At 36.7% G+C, this 20,093-nt stretch overlaps 3 protein-coding genes across 5 annotated transcripts; all 3 read right to left on the bottom strand.

Annotated features, from left to right (window-relative positions):
* Window positions 1–3,023: 3,023 nt before the first annotated feature.
* On the bottom strand, window positions 3,024–4,853 carry LOC119076617 (methanethiol oxidase-like). The gene is made up of 3 exons (XM_037183480.1): window positions 4,472–4,853; window positions 4,129–4,415; window positions 3,024–4,070 (listed from the first exon to the last, which is right to left on the bottom strand). Exons 1-3 carry the CDS (start codon window positions 4,777–4,779, stop codon window positions 3,148–3,150), a joined length of 1,518 nt encoding a protein of 505 aa, XP_037039375.1. The 5' UTR covers window positions 4,780–4,853; the 3' UTR covers window positions 3,024–3,147.
* A 502-nt stretch (window positions 4,854–5,355) lies between these two features.
* On the bottom strand, window positions 5,356–7,178 carry LOC119076618 (methanethiol oxidase-like). The gene is made up of 3 exons (XM_037183481.1): window positions 6,782–7,178; window positions 6,415–6,701; window positions 5,356–6,353 (listed from the first exon to the last, which is right to left on the bottom strand). Exons 1-3 carry the CDS (start codon window positions 7,084–7,086, stop codon window positions 5,431–5,433), a joined length of 1,515 nt encoding a protein of 504 aa, XP_037039376.1. The 5' UTR covers window positions 7,087–7,178; the 3' UTR covers window positions 5,356–5,430.
* Window positions 7,179–16,104: 8,926 nt separating this feature from the next.
* Window positions 16,105–20,093, bottom strand: LOC119076624 (solute carrier family 25 member 51). 3 transcript variants are annotated; one of them, XM_037183489.1, is made up of 5 exons: window positions 19,943–20,093; window positions 19,432–19,671; window positions 19,248–19,371; window positions 18,708–19,021; window positions 16,105–18,634 (listed from the first exon to the last, which is right to left on the bottom strand). In XM_037183489.1, exons 2-5 carry the CDS (start codon window positions 19,591–19,593, stop codon window positions 18,332–18,334), a joined length of 903 nt encoding a protein of 300 aa, XP_037039384.1. In that variant the 5' UTR covers window positions 19,594–19,671; window positions 19,943–20,093; the 3' UTR covers window positions 16,105–18,331. The 3 variants fall into 3 exon arrangements, with proteins under 3 accessions (XP_037039384.1, XP_037039385.1, XP_037039386.1); XM_037183490.1 differs by lacking the exon at window positions 19,943–20,093 and adding an exon at window positions 19,776–19,931; XM_037183491.1 differs by lacking the exon at window positions 19,943–20,093 and having other exon boundaries at window positions 19,436–19,560.

Genomic DNA, 20,093 nt, shown 5'->3' with positions numbered 1-20,093 from the left:
TTCTTATACACCAAAGTGCCGACCAATTCATTTTCTAATTTTATGTTTTAAGCTGTACATTGTGATACCGATGAAGAATATTGCATCGTAAATTATAAATGCGGAGTTGCAAGGCTTGTGATTTTTGTAAACTCTTTTTTATCGTATTTGCCAAGGTATTTGCAGGAGAAAAAACCAGAGCAACTTTCAGAAAACCACAACATTGAGGGTCGATGCAGGGATCATTATTTTCATAGCGCATTATTTTTTGCTATCAGATATTTCTAATTACTTTGTTTAAATGTTTTTATGAAAATATTGGATTTCGTTCGACAAGATTTTATTCGTATCACGTCCAATTCCTATTCAACTAATTAAATTAAAAGCAAGAATGTCTTCGCCAAAATCTATCTAAATCGAGAGAACAAAACAAAGCGTACAAATGTAGGCTAAGATAAGCATCGATACCTCTTAACAGCTGTTACACACAAAAATGTGTAATGCTAAACGCAAGGTTTTTGTATAGAAAAGTCCGTCGAATCCTAGATAGTTTTTGTATGGAACAGTTGCAAAAGTCCCTTCGGGTGATGTGGTACATTTCATGAACTTAGTCTTGATTTCCACTTAAAAAATCCAATCCATTTTGTGTACGTTTAGCTAAACCACGCCATTTTTCTATTTTTTGAAGAGTAAACAGAGTGCTTTTTTTGTAAGTGGAAATCAATACTTAAGAGGCATCAATGCCTAGCTAAAAATTTAGCCTACATTTGTGCGTTTCATATTTTACATTCAGCGATATTTTGTCATCAGAATCTTTATTGAAAAATATATGACTAAGACAGCAATAACGACCACGAATGTTTCTTATAATTTGGGAAGTGGACAGTATATATGGCTGTATTTCAATGTAGAAATCGTTATGAATGTCTTTAAATGATTGGTAGTGGGTTTGTGGACATGTAATTTGAAATGAAAAATTGGTGCCAGGACGACTGTATTTCTATATAGAGATGTGGTATTGGGTTCATGAATGAATGTGTTAAGAGTCAAATCGCATACTTTGGGAACAAGCGGTCTCCGATTTCAATGAGTGATAGCTCGTTGCATTCGTCTTTCAATTCTAGGAAACAAGTATCTTTCACTTTTTCTAGAAAAAAAATTGTTTTCTGTGAAAAGAGCTCAAAAGTACAGACATGTCAGAGGGTACATGTTCATTTATATGTGCAACGATAGTGGGTGAGGCCAGCTACAACACCCCATACTCAGTTCCGTGGAACAACAAAGCTGCAGAGAATCCGGACTCTCCGAACATTCACTATATTTTTAGTCATAACTCTCGTGGATGTACTCGCACCAAGCAGTGCGTATACTCTACCTGTAGGTCTTTCCAAGGCCGACAGTCGTAGAACATTACAACAATTTAAAATAATTTTTTCTTGAGTTATTGCCGAAAAACTGTTTTCGGTACCCTCTGACATGTCTTTACTTTTGAGAGCTTTTGACGGAATTTTTTTTTTTAGAAAAAGTGAAAGATAAGTGTTTTCTAGAATTGAGAGACTAATCCAACGAGCTATCACTCATTAAAATCGGAGACGGCTTGTTCCTCAATCGCCTGAAGTTTTGGCGATATGACTCTTAAGAGGTATAAAAGACGAGAAGGAGACGATTGCTTCATGGATCGGCGAGTTATGATTCACTTCAGGTTATACTCTTCAATGAGTATATAGAAGAGAAACGGGCAAGACAGGTTTAGTCCCAAACACACCGGGAAAGAAATCATCAAAAATAATCGAAAATAGAGCATTTAAAAAACGACCAAACGTTTGCTTTTTAGCGGAGCATCCGCACCTCTCAACCAGTCTATACTTAACTTTTTGCCATTATCATAATGGAATCTGGTATCTGATTTTTTAAACTATTGGTCGAAGGCTAGCTAATTTCGCTAATTTTAGTTCTAAACAGGATACAGAATGTAGTCATGGACACCTTTCCTATTTTGGCCCAAATGAAAAACTCATCTATCAGCCAGTGACGTGTTAATTATTTTATCATCTTGCTGAATCCCCTAAGGATCAGAACTGAACCGTTTTGATTTAAAAAGAAATTAAGATCAGAATGTCGTTTCTCCGACTATTTTCTCACGACGACGACGCGACGATGCTGTATCACATTCACTGAACATCTAACGTTTACTTCAAAAGTGTGCTGAGTAATAATGATGTATACAAAAAAAATGGTCATTATTTATTAGAATAGTGTATTATGAACGATGAGTATTTATCATGGGCTTTTTTTTCTCTCTGTTGAAATCATATTTCTCACATAATTAATTCCTAGCCAACGGCGTGTGTATAATAATTGTGATACGATATACATTCTTCATATATGTACAATGCATAGATAAGTTATGATCACAGCGTAAAATAAATGGAACTTATCCAAACTGGATGTGTGGATATTAATGTTGCTATTTATAAACGTAAAGGTGTTGAAGATTTGTTGAAGACTGTTACAACTAACGTATATTCTGTTGCATACTTAGCGTAATTGGAATTTAGATACGACCAGATAAGATTGACTTTAAAAGTCATACTCCCACTGAATCACATAATTAGTACCGAGAGAGTGTAGAGTTCATTTCGATAGTTTAGAAGGATAAAAACTATTCCAGACTATTGGTTGGAACCAATACCACAATCAGACGTAGCTTTCCAATGACAACATCGAGACCCACTCTATTCAATCGCCCACTCGTCGTATTTCAACAAATCTAGCGAAATTTCAAACATTCAATATTTCTGCAAAGAACTGGTCATCTGTTCTTGACAACAGTATCTGTTCTCGTATGATAATATTAATGAAGTAAAAGATTTTGTGGACAACTGAACATAGCGTGATACACTTACCGTTTCATAAATATATGAAGTGACTGCACATGGTCCTTCAAAATAACTTTCTACAATCCGTATTTCAAAGTAATGCCAATTAAGATGTCATACATTTCCAAACTGACCTTTTCATTTAAAAAGACATTTCTTGTGTGCTTCCAATTTTTTTTATATTGACGAGAGGTGAGGGTAGGGTCAACATGCTTTCAAAGAACTCACGTACTGTGATTAAGCAATGTAAATGTACATTTCATCGTATACATTGCTGTAACACTTAAAATTACAAATTATCGTTCCACCTCCCTTTCGGTGAAAAAATATCACTGGAACAATCTATTCCTGGCCAGCGAATTTCATGCGCCAACGCAGGACCTTTTGGTTCATTGCCATAGTTGACCAAGAAGTTTTTGTTCACTTTCATACCTCCCTTTTTATTGTTTACGTCAATCTGCAGAAGACAAGCTCCCTTTTTGTAAAGTTCAGGGTAGAATTGCTTATCCCAGGCAGAAAACAACGAGGTTGTAACATAGAGTCGCTTTCCGTCGATACTCAGCTGTAACATTTGTGGGCCACCTTCGATGCGAACACCTTTGACGTATAATGGATCTGGTTGACTGGTCAGTTCTGTATCATGAACGACATTGACTGGACCACCTTTTACAATTGATCCTCCAATGAAGACTTGTCCGACTAGTTTCGGCGCGGCTGGATTGCTAATATCGTACTGCCGAATATCGCCATGAACCCAATTACTGAAATAAAGGAATTGATCGTCCATTGATATGAGAATGTCCGTAATGACGCCAGGCATATCGGCCAAGCCCATCCACCAATTTTCGACTTTCTTCGGTGGAACTGTAATTACAAGATCGGCCTTCCAGTCTCCGGATTTCTTATTGATGTGAAAGACTGTCGATGACAGCGCACAAGCGACGTAACCGTGAGGTTTATATGGATCGTGAAGGAATCTTGTTTCGAGTGGCAACCAGCCATTATCTGTTCCAAGATCAATCGGTTTGACGTACTCTCGTCTGTCCCATGACCACACATGGATTGTGTGGCCATAAAACTTGGCTAGGTCGTCTAAATTGATTCCACCTTTAAATTTTTGCGGTGCTCCCCATTCACTTGAAATCATCACATCGAAATACGGCTGATACCAGAAATCGTAGCCGTATGGTGTGTTGACATTTGAGTATTTTCCTGCAACAAAAGACATGATACTAGACCCCCTAACGTGAAACATGAGGTTCTAGAAAACCTTTGACTGTGAAGTTCTTTTTCCCATCGATCATTAGAAATTGTCCTTGTCCATTTCCGGCTAGTCCATCACCCATCGTTGAGATCATCACTTCGCCAGTGGGGATGCAATGTGTTGTATGGGGCGAAGATAATCCCAAATTATGAAGTTCCTCCGGTTCAATAGTCTTATAATGTTGTGGCTGCCGTTCGTCGGATGTATCAACAATATAAACTCGATCGCTGTTCAAACATGGGAATAATAACTTGTTCCGCACCGCCGTTTTGTCGTCATGACAGGCAGAACATCTGCAACAGGTCAGCGGTCAGATTTGTTTTTTATTTCTAAAATAGGATGTACTAACGTATTCCAGCCAGAATGATGTAGTTCGTCTTTTACCTTCTGTACTGGAAAGTACAATCTGGATATCACAGTACTGTAATTGGGACTAGACGGGTCAGCATCGACTACAGAAAGATAGTCCGGATTTGCTGGATTTAACGATATGCATGGGACGTAAAGTATTTTCTCTCGTTTTGCTTGTTTAATTGCCTCTTGCGGTGAACTAAAACCCGGACCGGATTTAGACGATCCACAATCACAATCAGCAACAACTACAGAACCGTGTATGAAGAATCCAAAAATGGATAATGCAATCACTAAGGCGTACATTCAAGTACAATTAATATAGTAATCGGATTCGAAGAACACGAACACCCTTCGATGCTAAATTGTAATGTAATGAAGTGTACAATTTTCAGTGTCATTTATAGGTGCTTTGTGACCAGTCGACGTTATATTTCACTTGAGTCATTTTTGATCACGTAAACGTGACATTACCTCAGCTCCAAATGATAACTACAGTGAGGTGGGAGTAGCTAATGCACGCCGTTTAATTTAAAATAAATCGGTTAAAAGACTCGGTCAAACCGTTTTCCAATCACCTTTTTTTAGAAAATTGTGACGCGAAATGTATGGAACTAGTGACAGAGTGAACCAGAACCTTTGTTATTTATTTTGAGGTGAGTTTACTTTATGGGTACTTCGTGAAATGAAGTTGAGGTTTCATTGAAAACAATTATCGACACTGGTAATAAAACGTAAGACTATTGAGTGCATCGTGATAGAAAAACTAGCAAAATACGTAGGATACGCTCACACAAAGTGCTTCCTAACGTCAATCACAGCACTACTACTTACCTTCACTTTTATTAATTTCTGACTTCAATAAAAAAAAAACTTTAATAGTTGGCTCTACATTTTAATAGGTCGACTAAAGTTTCAAAACTGTCCTAGCCATAGTTGAACATGCTTAAAAAACCTTTACAAATCGTCGTTCCATCTCCCCCTCGGTGGGAAAATATCGCTGGAAGAATCTATTCCTGGCCAACGAATCTCATGAGCCAATGCAGGCCCATTCGGTTCATCTCCATAGTTGACCAAGAAGTTTTTGTTCACCTTCATACCTCCCTTTCTATTGTTTACGTCAATCTGCAGTAGACAAGCGCCTTTATTGTACAGTTCCGGATAAAATTGTTTATCCCAAGGAGAAAACAGCGAGGTAGTGACATAGAGTCGCTTTCCGTCGATACTCAGTTGTAACATTTGCGGGCCACCTTCGATGCGAACACCTTTCACGTATAATGGATCTGGTTGACATGCCAGTTCGGTATCATTGACTACATTCACCGGTCCTCCTTGTACGATTGATCCTCCGATAAAAATTTGTCCGACCAGTTCTGGTTCGGCTGGATTGCTAATATCGTACTGCCGAATATCGCCATGAACCCAGTTACTTAAGTACAAGAATCGATCGTCCATTGAAATCAGAATGTCCGTAATAACGCCAGGCATATCCGCTAAACCCATCCACCAATTTTCGACCTTCTTCGGTGGAATTGTAATTACAAGATCGGCGTCCCAGTCTCCGCTATTCTTATTGATATGGAATACTGTGGATGAAAGTGCACATGCAACGTAGCCATGAGGTTGATATGGATCATGAAGGAATCTTGTTTCGAGCGGCAACCAGCCATTAGTTGTTCCAAGATCAATCGGTTTGATGTACTCTCGTCTATCCCATGACCATACATGAATTGTGTGACCATAATACTCGGCTAGATCGTCTAAATTGATTCCACCTTTAAATTTCTTTGGCGCTCCCCATTCAGTTGAGATCATAACGTCGAAGTACGGCTGATACCAGAAATCGTAGCCGTATGGTGTGTTAAATTTTGAATATTTGCCTGCAAAGTAATTGAACATATCAAACCCTTCCACTTTAGCTCATCGTTCTAGTAAACGCACCGTTGACGGTAAAGTTCCTTTTCCCATCGATCATTAGAAATTGTCCTTGTCCGTTTCCGGCTGGCCCATCACCCATCGTTGAGATCATCACTTCGCCAGTGGGAATGCAATGTGTTGTATGGGGCGAAGATAATCCCAAATTATGAAGCTCCTCCGGTTCAATGGTCTTATAATGTTGTGGCCGCCGTTCGTCGGATGTATCAACGATATAAACTCGATCGCTGTTCAAGCATGGGAATATCAACTTGTTTCGCACCGCCGTCTTGTCGTGATGACAAGCAGAACATCTGGAACAAAAACGGAAACAAAATATTGTCACAGTACCACCGGATTGGCCTGAATGACCGTGAACGTGAAGGACACCTACGTGTTCCATCCAAAATGATGCAATTCATCTCTCACCGCCTGCACTGGGAAATATAATCTCGATATCACCTTGCTATACTTGGGACTTGTGGGATCAGCATCGACTACCGAAAGATAATCGGGGTTGGCTGGATTTAACGATATGCATGGGACATAAAGTATTTTTTCGCGTTTTGCACGTTCGATTGCCACTTCTGGTGAACTGAAACCTGGACCGGATTTAGACGATCCGCAACCACAGTCAGCAACAACAGAACTGTGTATGAAGAATCCAAAAATGGATAATGTAAGCACTATGGCGTACATCACAAAATTTAAAATTTTAATTTTCTTCAACCAAATTTCTGGTGAACAAGAGTACCCTTCGACATGGATATTATATTTGGAGCGTTCGGCAACTGTGCAGCCGAATTTATAGACGCGTCAAAACAATGAAATTCAGTTGTTCAAAGTAATATTCTAGTATTTCAGTTATGCATACAGTACGCCCAGTTTGTCGATGATTATTTTTCTGAGTTCGCAAACAAAATTCGCCTGACAATTATTGTATTTAGGCTTTAACGGGATTTACTCAGCTGTTTGAGAATGAGTCTTTTGTGAACGAGCTTTTCAAGTGAACAAAAATATTTTCTTTTTTTTGAAAAGACATTGTCATCAAGATGAGGAACAAAATTATTGAATTTGTAAGCAATGAAAGTGTAAAACAGGTATGGTCTATTGCCCGCCCGGAGGACATAAAAATTTGATTTTCGTACTTAAACGCACTCATTTTCATATTATTTTGACATAAAATGTGAGTGCGTTTAAGACGAATTCGCCGATCGACCACAATGAAAGTCTAGAACAGGTATGGTCGATCGGCAAATTCGTCTTAAACGCACTCACATTTTATGTCAAAATAATATGAAAATGAGTGCGTTTAAGTACGAAAATCAAATTTTAAAATCATAATTGAACTTTATTCAAATGTAAGGTTACATATCGGTTTAACAAAGATTAAGGCGATCCTTAGCCGGATCACAAGTAAAATATTTGATCAAATTTTTATGTCCTCCAGGCGGACAATAGACCATACCTGTTTTACACTTTCATTGATCGACCATACCTGTTCTAGACTTCATTGTTTGTAAGCAGGGCCACATATTTTATCTGTGAGTAAAACAAAACAAAAAAATAGTGGGACGCTCCAAATATGAAGCGAACGCCTGGAGTATTCTGTGATACCACAGCTAGTTGAATATAGACGAGGAAAAAAAGATGTTCTTTATGGTTCTTTATGCATCAACGTGCATAAGCATCGATTAAATCGACTTTTTGTGTAAGACGGTGAATACAGTTTGAATTACGCAAAAAAATGGTTTTACCCTATTAACAAAGTCAAACATTCTGCATAACGCAAAAACTTTGGGAGGAATTTATTCCATTTCAGTTGTGTATACACAATACACATTCAATTAATTGGATCTAGTAATCATCTGCAAAGTTCGCAATATTTACGTTTCTTTCTCTATTTATTCAGCCAGCTGTAAGAGAAACACATGTTTATCAGCAAATAGTTTTTCGCACGTACCTACCTTTCTGTTCGAAAAATTGTCTAAGTGAAATTAAAACTAGCATAAAAAGGGACCCGTACGACGGGTGTTCGTGATAGTAATTTGTCCGTAAAAGCCATTTTAACTTGAAACTTCACTGCATCTTTAAATGTCTCTATCCTTCCCTCATATTAGCCTCCATTCCCATTCCTAGCGTGATGAAGGAGTTGCAACTACTGAAGTCTCACTAAGATTATCTGCATTATTTTTTAGATTTTCTTCATTTCATAAAACGTTGTATGCAACACGAATCGTATGGAGCAAATGATGTCTTGACAACCTCGGCTTCACCTCGGATCGGCATCTGACATCTAGTGCGATAAAATACCTTCATACGATTCTTGTTTCATAAATAACTATTAAAAGTCGCTCCGAAGTTATATTTGTAAAAACTGACTGTTTTGAGTCACATTCCACTAAACTAACCAAATAGTATTTTTGTCTCAAGACTCGTTCCTTTCCCTTTTAAATGACGGGTGATGAGTGAAGGAGCCAAGCTCAAAAATTTCAACAAAGGCTCCGACGTAGGCAATAAAGTTTTTGAATTTTCACGGTCACATTTTAAATTTAAAAACAAAACTGCGGGAATACCATTATCTACTTCCTTGATGGCAACCGCCGACCCGGTGCCACTTCGATCTTAATTTGATTTCGAACGAAAACAATTCATGAAATCGGTAAAAAAAAATTCTACGTCGAGCAGCCGTAGGTTCATTGTGCTCAAAAATGTGTTGGTACGTAGTATTGGAATTGTGTTTTTTTATTATTTAAAGGAAAACATTAAGAAAACTGTTTTATTGGGGCAAATAAACATCCACCTGTCGAATAATTCAGTTTCAATTTTTGCAAGCTCATATAGAGTTTCTAAACGTATCACTAGTATTTCCGCCTTCGGCTCGGATATACTCTGAAATTATTGAAAATTCAGCTAGCGAAGCTTGTTACTCAAATAACACACTTTGGAGTTTGTTTTTTTAACAAATTTGTTACATCATGTAATGAATTAGTTACGCAGCTTCCTATGTAATTTACCATTATACTTCAGTTTGTAAAGACTACTTAGATCAAATCAAGTAGTAGATTCGAAAACTATCCTTACAATGTACTTGCCTTCTGAGATGCTCACCGAAGCACCGAGTGAGTTTGCGTATATCACAAGGCTGCTTCTGAATTAATGAATCACGTAGCAGCCTTTAATGTATTATGGTTTGTAATGGATCAATTCCGCAGTGGGAACACTGTAATGTAATGGGGCTAACAATAAAATCTTTTACGTGTTACGGCATGTTTCATTTTCATTTACATTGCCTAATCACTTAAAGCATTGTACTTACGAGGAAATACAGCCCTCCCCTTCGGGTCGGGCTGTAACACCCCACTTATCAAATAAACAACTTGGAACCTCGGAAGTAATATTAATTAATTTGTTAATTGTAACATGTAGATGTAGATGTCTTGCTAAATATAAGACGACATCAGCTACAGCTTCTTGCTAGTAATAAGTGTTGCGATTGTTCTGTACGAGGTAAAATCGAAAGTCAAAGATTATAGAAGAACTTATGACGTAAGACGCAATCAATATCGACATTCAAACGTGACGTCTCGTTTTTCTCTTTAACTAAAGACCAAATTAACAATACAAACATTTGGAAAGAGAATTCATTTTTCTGATGCCTTCTCGATTTGTATAACCTTTTCAAATGGTTCAATAAAACCAATTTCTTGATACAATATTTATTGATCACCGTATCTAATTCCCAATGTTGAAGATCTCACATTTCATTGTTCCGATATGATGTTGGCTACAAAGGCACAATACAGCGATCTATTTAATTTTCAGCCGCGTTGACTATACCAATTCATTTCAATACAAACGCAAGAAAACCGATTAGTTAACAAGTAATTTTCTTACAATTAACATGAATCGATTTTTTTTTGTCTAAATAATAATTTGCTCCAGTTAAACTGATTTCTCACACTGATTAGTGACTGGCATGAATCGACCGGTATATACTATCGTTATAGAGTGTTGAAATCGTTTAATGTATCGAATAAGTGCGTTGTGATGAGATCGGAATTGTATTTTAATAATCTTTCAGATCGTTAGCGACTTCTTTTCTGTCTGCAGTACAAACAGAATGAGCTTTTGTTCTAGTGGGTGTTTATCCGGACAATTACTTTGCTACATTGGCGGGAATGCATGTTGAGAAGAATAGATGCCTTATGGTGTTGTCGAAATTATCATCTTTGTTTGAACCTGTCACAGACGGCAATCATATTAATAGTTTTACTATCTAATCTATTACTTCATTTGATCAAAGATTTTCATAGATTGATTTCAGAAATCTCTTACTTCATTTGTTTTTAACACACTTTTTGCTATATAGGACCTCATTGGTCAGAGCTTGTCGTTTATTATTGCTGTCGTTGTCGATAACAGATGACATCCATCTGTACCAGGTTAGCACCGGTTAGCCCCGGTTGCAAATACTCTCGAATACAGCAATACAGACTCAATTTACTATTTGTCCCCGAATTTCCCCATCCAAATCCGAACGGTTCAGTGGATATTTTCCATGGAAATTTTTATTCAAGGAATTCTCTTCCAATTTCGTGGAGTCGCAGTATATAGAATTTGGATGCCACTGCCTTTGCGATCAACTTAAACGAGAGAGAACCTTGCAATTACGTGCAGTTTTAAGATGATCAATTGATTTCATAGTGTTAAAGTATGTAATACAAAGATCTAGTGTCTTTTTAGAAACAGCATCAGCATCAGAAACTGCATTGCTACCGCCTCGTTTCTCTAGACTGCAACTTAAAAATAATTTCACGTTCAGAATTTCGCATTTTTTTTTTGCTTTCATTCAACTGAGTGTGACAATTTATTGACTTTTTAAACAAACTGGTGCACGAACGAAAGTTCCACTTAATGGATAAATTGAATGCAAGGCAATTCAAGGTTGTCTAGATAAGATCGCACTTTAAACATAATGTTGACGAGAGAGAGAAAAGTCTGTGGGCAGGTTCTTCAACGTTGTTGAGTGTTTATTATGTAAATTCGAAAATATCAAACTTGCGCCAATGAGTAGGTTATAGTGAAGTTTTGTGTATGTGCTGTGAAGAATTGCTTGCGTCTTACGCATGATGACCGATTCTTTTATGGAGGAATGCAATCCAAATATTTAATAATTTCTCAATGGAATTTATTTATGAATTTTGTTTATTTTCATTTTATGTATTTATACTACATCACACCGTCATACCAACCAATTGATAATTTAAAAAATATTTAAAAGGAGATGAAAAAAAAAAAAACTTTATTTACGATTATTTTCGTGTGTACTCTAAGACGAATTTCGTATTTTAATAATGTGGTGCCCATAATGATATTATTTATGATGTGTCATCAAGTATAGGATTAATTAACTTAACAATGTTTGTGAATCAAATAAAATATTGGATAAACGAAAAATTGTTAATTGGAATTTTTTCTTCTCTCGGTGACTTCAAAAATTTATGTACAAGACGACATCGTTTCTGTGGGGATTATAGAAATTTCGTAAAATAATAAATTTCGGTAATTTATTTCCGTTAATTTAATTTGTGTCTTCGCTTTTTTTATCATTTTTAAGTGAACATAAACGAGTGATAATATATAATCGATGTTGCGAAAATCATCTCACACGAGCTCTGAGCACATAAATTCTTACACGCGCTATGTTACGAAACCACGCACCGAGACCTATACTAAGCCATCGGCTTTTATTAGTGTTAAGAGGTATCTGTGCTTAGCTAAAATTGTAGCCTACATTTGCGTGTCTCGTAGTTCATTTTTTATTATATCTTTTGATCAGAATCCTTTTTGAAAAATGGACGACCGTAATAACGACCATGAATGTGTTAGCTTTAAATAAAAATTTGTTTTTAGTTCTAGTCGTTTGACCAGCTCTGACAAAAGTAAGCAGTTTAAGAGGAATCTACATATGGTCAAATTGTTGACTACATTTGGGTTGAAAATTATTATTATTTCGATGATAATTTGGGGCTCGGATCCTTTTTGAAATAAGTACGACCATTGTTTGGTGTTAAAATGTGTTACATTTCAGCAAAAATTTAATTGTTTGTGGTGATTTCCAAAGAAAACTCAAAATATATGTCAATTTTCGTGGAATCTTGACTTTTGTCGGGCTTAGGTTACACTGCCACAAACATATAAATTTTTACTAAAAGCTAACACAATTTAAAACCAAACGATGGTCGCACTTTTTCCAAAAAGAATGCGAGTCCAAAATTATCATCAACAAAATAATAATTTTGACCCGAAATGTAAGCAGCAATTTAGCTTCTTGTCCATAACCTGGTCTAAACGAAATTTTCACAAACTGCTAAGTTTTCTCAGAGCTGGGCGAACTGCTACAACCGATTCTATTTTCTGTTAAAAGCTAACACATTTGTTGTCGTCATTGCGGTCCTATATTTTTGAAAGATGATTCTGGTGGAAAGATGTCACTGAAAGTAAACAAAAATCCAGTATTAAAAAACGCCCGAACGTATGCTTTTTAGCAAAGCATCGATGCCTCTAAGAGCGATGAACCCCTTGCAAATTTGTAGCGTAAATTTGGGCGGAAAAATATTCGTTTTTTGATGATTTCGCTGAACCAGAATCTTTTTTTTTGAAGAATTAAAACCATTAAAGCACGTAAAAATGTGTTACTTTTATAGGAAAAATTGGTTTGTGAATCATGACTTAACCAACTTTAAGAAATCTGTGCAGATTAAATCTATGCAAATGTTTCTGCAAGTGCAATAAGATAACCAATAAAAAAGAGGCTGCGCCTCGATCGGCAAATTCCACACGAGAAGTACCATTTCCATCATTTACCCCATTGCCAAGTAAGGTATTTTATTCAAAAACTTGAGGTAAAGTTTTGGCTCCGTGAAGTAAAGTTAATTTTCGGATAAAATTATTATCAATTAACCAATTAATGCGTTGTCCCGTTGTCAAAAGCCCCCTGGAGTTCGCGAGTATTTTTATTAGTGAGTACTTACCAATCATCAATTTATGTAAAAGAAAATTTTGTCTGGTCTGGCTATTCCATTTAAAAAGGGGTTTAGTCGAACCACCGTGATCTACAGTTTTGTAAATATATTTGCACAAAAATGAGCCATATTATAACTTCATGCTTCATGCACAGCACTGCTTCTAGCCTGAACAAAGAAAATATTCCGAGGCTGATGAAATCACAGTAAACACTTAACTGCGTTTTTTTTGTAAAGATACAAGATGACTTGTTTTGGTTGTATGAGTTGAAACATACAATACAAAGAATCCTAACATGTAGCTCTAACCTCTAAAATTTGGAGGCTATTTGACACTTGTCAATTCAGTTTTCATGCTAGGAGCAGTGCTCAAGTTAAAAAATCGATTTAAAGAATGTCTCGGCCAATATCACTGAGTTCTGTGGATCATTGAACATAAGACGCATATCCTTCTGTTGTATATCCCAACAAAAATCTCTTCGAGAAAAGTGTGACGCAGTCTTTGAAGTACAATTTCTAAAATGAATGATATCGCTAGAGTTGACGCTTTCAGCTTCGTTACGCAAAAATTAAATTGTACACCCAATTAGTTCAAACAAGCTGGCTTAGTTTTATCTCATCATCTGCCAAATAATTTTTACCAAAAAAAATTTGACTGGAAACAACAAAAATTTTACCAAAAAAACCTGCGTCGCATGTGGCAGATAAATTTTCTTGCAGGTCTGTTCCTGAACATCTACCACATGAGACGCAGATTTTTAGCCCCGTACGAAGTACGAAGGGGCTTATAGGATTACGGTGCCGTGTGTAATTGATGGAATTCGAAGCAGGCGGTAAGGGCAAAGTGAGGTAAGGGCCGAATAGAATGTAGTTGAAAAAAAATTTAAATTTGGGTCCTCGGACTGAGGCCGATACTAGGCCCTTCAAAAAAATAAAATTTTAGGGCGATTTGAAATTTTTGTTTCATTTGAAAGGAACGTCGTACGGGGCTTCGTAATTGCGCTATGCGCAATTTGTAAGATGCACACATTACATAATAATTTTACTTTAACTACATTAACCGGCGCAATAGGCTTACGGTCAAAGTAGGGTGACAGACGCACTAGGGTCACGTACGCAATAGATATACGGGTTTGTACGGGGCTTAGTCGCAGCAAACGCTCCGACTGTTCTGATGGCTCGTTTTGGTAAAATTTTTGTTGTTTCCAGTCAAATTTTTTTTGGTAAAAATTATTTGGCAGATGATGAGATAAAACTAAGCCTGCTTGTTTGAACTAATTGTTTAAATAAAATTTAATTTTTGCGTAACGAAGCTGAAAGCGTCAACTCTAGCGATATCATTCATTTTAGAAATTGTACTTCAAAGACTGCGTCACACTTTTCTCGAAGAGATTTTTGTTGGGATATCAGTCGTTTTAGAAGTGTAGTCAACACTGCTTTTTAGAACAGTTCTAATTCAAAAATTTGACGAAATTCGAAAATTTGACGAAAATCGAAAATTTGACGAAAATCGAAAATTTGGCGAAAATCGAAAATTTGGCGAAAATCGAAAATTTGACGAAATTCGAAAATTTGACGAAAATCGAAAATTTGACGAAATTCGAAAATTTAATGAAAATTGGACGAAATTCGAAAATTTGACGAAGAATGTAATTCTCTATCTGCCACCATTCAAGAAATATCTCCAAAACCCCAATTTACCCACCCATTTCCAACTTTCGACATTTTTCACATATGCCCCTCTGTTCTACTCGTAAAACTCTGAGACTTTGCCGAAGAAAGTAACTCTCTATCTGCCACCATTCACAAAATAACTATAAAACCCTAATTGACCCACCCATTTCTAACTTTCGACATTTTTCACATATGCCCCTCTGTTCTACTCGTAAAACTCTGAAAATTTGCCGAAGAATGTAACTCTCTATCTCAAATAAGCCAAAAAATATTAGTCCTTTCGTCCTACACTCGAGTAGCTCAAAATTTGGTCACTCTGACCACTCTAGCTCAACCGAATCTGCACCAATTTTTCTAACTATTTTTTTGTTTGATTCGCGAATACCGTTCATTTTATGGGTCGCACGCCTCTGTAGGTTTCAATACAGCTAAGCTACAGCCGAAAACGCGTTCCCGACCCTCGAAAACCACACTCAGAAACCACTTCGGGGCCAATAAAACAAAATTCTGGTTTTTCCTGGGGTAATGGCGTATCACATTTTCATTTTTATGCCCACCCTGAGGTTCCTGCAAAATTTCATGGAGATTGGCTGACTAGTTCCCGAGATCGACCGTCGATAGATAGATAGACAGATAGATAGAAACATACAGAGTAAGTTGAAAGATTTTGATTGTTTGGATAACGTTAATTTGGTGTATTTTCTATGAAAAGTGCCAATTTCAAAACGATGTATCTCCGGTAATTTTAAAGCTACATAGTCGAGTGATAGCTCGTTTTGCTCGTATTTGAAGCGAGAATAAGATAGAATAGGATTTGTGGCCAAAGGAAAGAAACTTAAATTCTCGCCTATATATAGTTGCCGCGTCTCAAAAAATTTTCTTCGTTCTTTTTTTGGAAGTTAGACTGCGTCAAGTCCTCTGCTAACGCTCCGGACATGATAGTCCCAGGGCTATCGCATTTTATTGGGAATTTTATTTACTGATGAGTCATTTAAGCGAAGGAAAATTAATTTTCGGGTCAGATTGTTCTTTGAATTTTATTTTTTCAATTTAACACAAATTATTTTTTTTACAGACTTTACACAGCATCTAGGTAGTTTGTACATTTTTTTTCTTCGTAAAAATAAATTAAATAAAAATATCCATCGGATGATGCAAGATCACCCGCACGTGTAGATTACATAATAATTAACAATGACAAATACAATAACAAATCACAAAATAAAAAATATTTACACCATTCCGTTCTAAAGATTCGACTAAAATTATTTATTCAAATTTGATTTTCGTGTTTGGCTGGCTATTAGGATTCTAGAGACATTTTTTTGTAAAGAAAAATGGAAATTTAAAAAAAAAAAGGCATTTCAAACATGGAACACTTCCCATTTTCTGCTTGTCTATACACTGGGACTGCTATAAACTGTTAAATTTTTATATATTCCGGAAATTTGAGAAATTGAAATAAAGTGGAAAATTCATAACAATTTTGCAAAAAGAACAAGAGTGCGACAGCTGAAAAAACAATAAGAATCTGCAATGCTAATGAAAGAGCTTTTCAGAGCTTTGCAACTTCCATCCAGCCCAGCATTTTCATTCTATATAGCACTTCTATATTGCGAGGTGCCACTCATAAAAAAAATCTAACTTGACAAAAATATATATTTTTCGTCAAAGTTGTTTGTCTTGTAAATAAACTAAAGGTTATAGAAGTTCACAGTTCTTCGAAGTGCTATATAGTAAAATGTCTCTATTACTGTTTCTCTGAGAATTTTTTTGTTGAGGCGTGCGAGAAGGAATATACCCTTCACGCCTCAGCAAGAAATGTCCCTGTGAGGCAGTACAGTGCTTTGTTGTCTTGCGGCCAGAAAATGCGAAAAACTGGTTTGGTTTACATAGCTGCATTTTCTGGGAACAAGAATATTATCCGGTTTGGTATCGTTTGAAAAGCCTATCTTAAAATATAGAATTTGACTATTTGGCATGCGTAGGAAAATATTGCGTGATTTGAAAACTTTTATCGGACATAAATTTTACTTAATTATATTGCGGATATTGCGTAACGGTTAGCGCTTTTTTCCTTTGGGAATTCAGCATTCAAAAATTTAACCTCGCTGAATTCGTGCGTTCGATACAAATAGGGTTAAACATCCAAATACGGGCAGTGCCTATTGTTTTACCAGCTTACATATCCTTTTGTTAAAAGGAGGCTCGTAATTTAAACAATATTTTTAATGGTTATAATGACGTCATCTTTTGTTACTAGGCTTATAATTGGGCTCGTATTTAGATCTCTTACCCTACGAATCACTTTGTTAATAAAATTTCATGGGAATACAGGCAAGTTGTTTAATAGAAATGTTGAACTCTACTTTCATATACAGTCAGAGCGATAGTTCGGCGACGTAGCCAAAAGTTTGTGCAAGAATCGAGACGGGTTGGTAGATGCCACATGTAATTACCGTATTGAATCAGGGACTATTTTTGGTAAAACATTTTCCTAAATTTATCTACATTTTCCCGAATTTCCCTATGTTTTTCCAAATTTTTCCAAAAATAGTCCCTTGTATTGATACACAATGGAAATGTTTGTCCACAACCTTGACAGTGATATATTCAAAGTTACGTGGTACCGGCAATGACATTAATGAAAACAAAATCAATGTTTGGAGACTTCACTCTGTCGTATCAAGCGAAACAGCAAAATGTCATCAAAATCAGGCTTCAGGTTTGACCCTGAACGGCTTTTTGATAGTCAGTCCGGTCAGACTTTCAATTACTTGAACTAAAAATTGCAATGTCAAGGACGTGTAAAGCACCGCTTTAACCATTCAAAGTAGTATAAAAACCACTCGTTTCATACATTTCATGGAATAAAATGTCTCCCTGTTGAAATCACTCGACAAATAAGAGCGAAACATCAGTCTTCGCATTCCTATGTCCGACGGTATCCGTGAAGTGGTCTGATTGAGTAATTCATAAAGGATGTCCACAATAAGGTACACTGCACGCGAGGTTCAATTTCACTTGAATATTATTTTGTTGCCACGATAATTATCCGAGCGATTCCGATTCGGTTTTCGATTCCATTTACCAACCAACGACAAAATTTATTTTTTTTTAAACAAATAAATAATTTGACTAACAACGAGAAAAAATTTGAAGGAAAAATTCCATCTAAAAATAGGATTTATAATGAATGCGTGAATCCATCACCCAAACCTCTTCCTCTTCCGCCCAATCGATCAACGCACATGTTGGAAATTGTACAAAAGTTTCTTCATATGTTCGTATGCGGTGTTCATAATACCCCAACTGATAAATGCCCTCGAACAATTCACCGTACACCCCTTATAGACATTAGCTACTTTTGATCCGCGCTCTCTGTACACATTCATAAATGCCGTCCACATACTTATTCTCGACGTGCCCATCGTACTTTGCATGGACACTTTGACAACGTTAAACGGATAAAATATGGAACTGGTTACCGCACCGATTATAGCGCCAGACATGAATTCCTGAGCGGTTTGTGCCATTGGATCAGACTTGAAAATTAAGGACAAAAATTTCCGTCAATTTCAGTCGAAAATAGTTTTGTTTGCCAAATATGTAACTTACATATTGCGGCAGCCGACTGGCTGCTTCTTCCCTCAGCACAAAGAACATTGCATTTGATGGGCCATTTCTCAGTAAAATTGGTGTCAAACCGCGATACAGTTCCGTGAAACCGTGATTCGACCACACATACCGAAATGATTGTGCGGTGTTCTTGAACAGCGAATGGTATGTTGAATCAGCGAGTAATGTTTGGACACGTTCGAAGGGCATCAGTGCCGCTTCAACTGTTCCAGCCGCTACACCAGCTATTATTTTCGCTACATATGGATTGAAACCGATTTCGACCAGGGGTCGTCGAGTTCCATCGTAGACACCTGCAAATTGAATGAATTGTTGAAAATCGAGATTATTTCCACTTGGGATGGTTGTAACGCAAACGGGGTTGATAAGAGAACTTGATTTAAGAGAATGAACTTCATGACATTCATTGAATGTCGTGTCATTCATCGCTTCTCGTCGTCCTCTTCGATGTGAACTTCTTTAGTGATGTTCAGTCATTTTACAACAAACGACACGATGTCAACGAAAGAAACTACTTACCAAACATTAATGCCAGTGAAAGGGTCTTCTGTGCTAACGGAGGAAAGATTCCACGATACAAAAATGTTATTCCTTCCCTGCGCAGCTGATGAAACGCCGAACTAGCCTGAACTCCGTGCAGCATCTACGTCCGTTAGGAAAGGAAATGTTAAAAATATCAAAACACCAACGTCTGCCCTGTTACCTGCCGAAAAATGATTTTGTAAATGGGATAAGTGACAGTGATGTTGATAAACGCTGCACCCCAACCGCATATGAATTCCGATTGATCAACCAGCAGAAAAGGTTTCTGTAGAAAAACCGCATATTTTCCACATCCAGATTTGGTATTGTCATCGTTGGACATTGTCTGTGTTGTAAAAGAATTTATCTTCTTTGTTTTGTGTCTAAACGAATCGTTCGCCTAGATCATTCCCCCATTTTTCTGTGAAGAGAAATATTTGTTTAAAGCGACGATTTAGACATGCTAATGAATTTTTTAATTAAATCAACATCGCGTGTGTCTAGTGGGTCATAGGATATACTGACTCTAAAATCGTCTCTGACAGAACCTCTTCTACGCAATCATCGTTTTCTTGTTATCACCACCAAAGAAGATAATCAATCGTAAATGTAACTATTTTTATGTGAGATGACACTAAATATTATATAATTCTGTTAACGACAAACACATTTTGAGTCAACCAGAAATTTACCGTATTTAGAAGTCAACTTGACAGGCCTGACGACATTTTATTCATTCAAAATATAGTCAAAGTTTATCAATGAATTTTAGTGGAACAATCAAAGTGAAGAAAATCATTAACTAATAAATTCTTCTTTGAAATGTTTACGAATGGAGAACTG

Source organism: Bradysia coprophila, unplaced genomic scaffold (assembly GCF_014529535.1).
Source record: "Bradysia coprophila strain Holo2 unplaced genomic scaffold, BU_Bcop_v1 contig_232, whole genome shotgun sequence".
NCBI classification, from domain to species: domain Eukaryota; kingdom Metazoa; phylum Arthropoda; class Insecta; order Diptera; family Sciaridae; genus Bradysia; species Bradysia coprophila.
The sequence above is the reverse complement of the archived record's forward strand: the minus strand, read 5'-3'. Positions and strand labels throughout refer to the sequence as shown.

Coding starts and splice junctions, on each gene's coding strand:
- LOC119076617 (XM_037183480.1), bottom strand. CDS start 4,779: ATGTACGCCTTAGTGATTGCATTATCCATTTTTGGATTCTTCATACAC. Junction 4,416..4,471: donor CATCATTCTGGCTGGAATAC/GTTAGTACATCC, acceptor GACCTGTTGCAG/ATGTTCTGCCTGTCATGACG. Junction 4,071..4,128: donor AAAGAACTTCACAGTCAAAG/GTTTTCTAGAAC, acceptor CTTTTGTTGCAG/GAAAATACTCAAATGTCAAC.
- LOC119076618 (XM_037183481.1), bottom strand. CDS start 7,086: ATGTACGCCATAGTGCTTACATTATCCATTTTTGGATTCTTCATACAC. Junction 6,702..6,781: donor CATCATTTTGGATGGAACAC/GTAGGTGTCCTT, acceptor TTTTTGTTCCAG/ATGTTCTGCTTGTCATCACG. Junction 6,354..6,414: donor AAGGAACTTTACCGTCAACG/GTGCGTTTACTA, acceptor ATTACTTTGCAG/GCAAATATTCAAAATTTAAC.
- LOC119076624 (XM_037183489.1), bottom strand. CDS start 19,593: ATGTCCAACGATGACAATACCAAATCTGGATGTGGAAAATATGCGGTT. Junction 19,372..19,431: donor ACAAAATCATTTTTCGGCAG/GTAACAGGGCAG, acceptor TAACGGACGTAG/ATGCTGCACGGAGTTCAGGC. Junction 18,635..18,707: donor CCAGTCGGCTGCCGCAATAT/GTAAGTTACATA, acceptor TTAATTTTCAAG/TCTGATCCAATGGCACAAAC.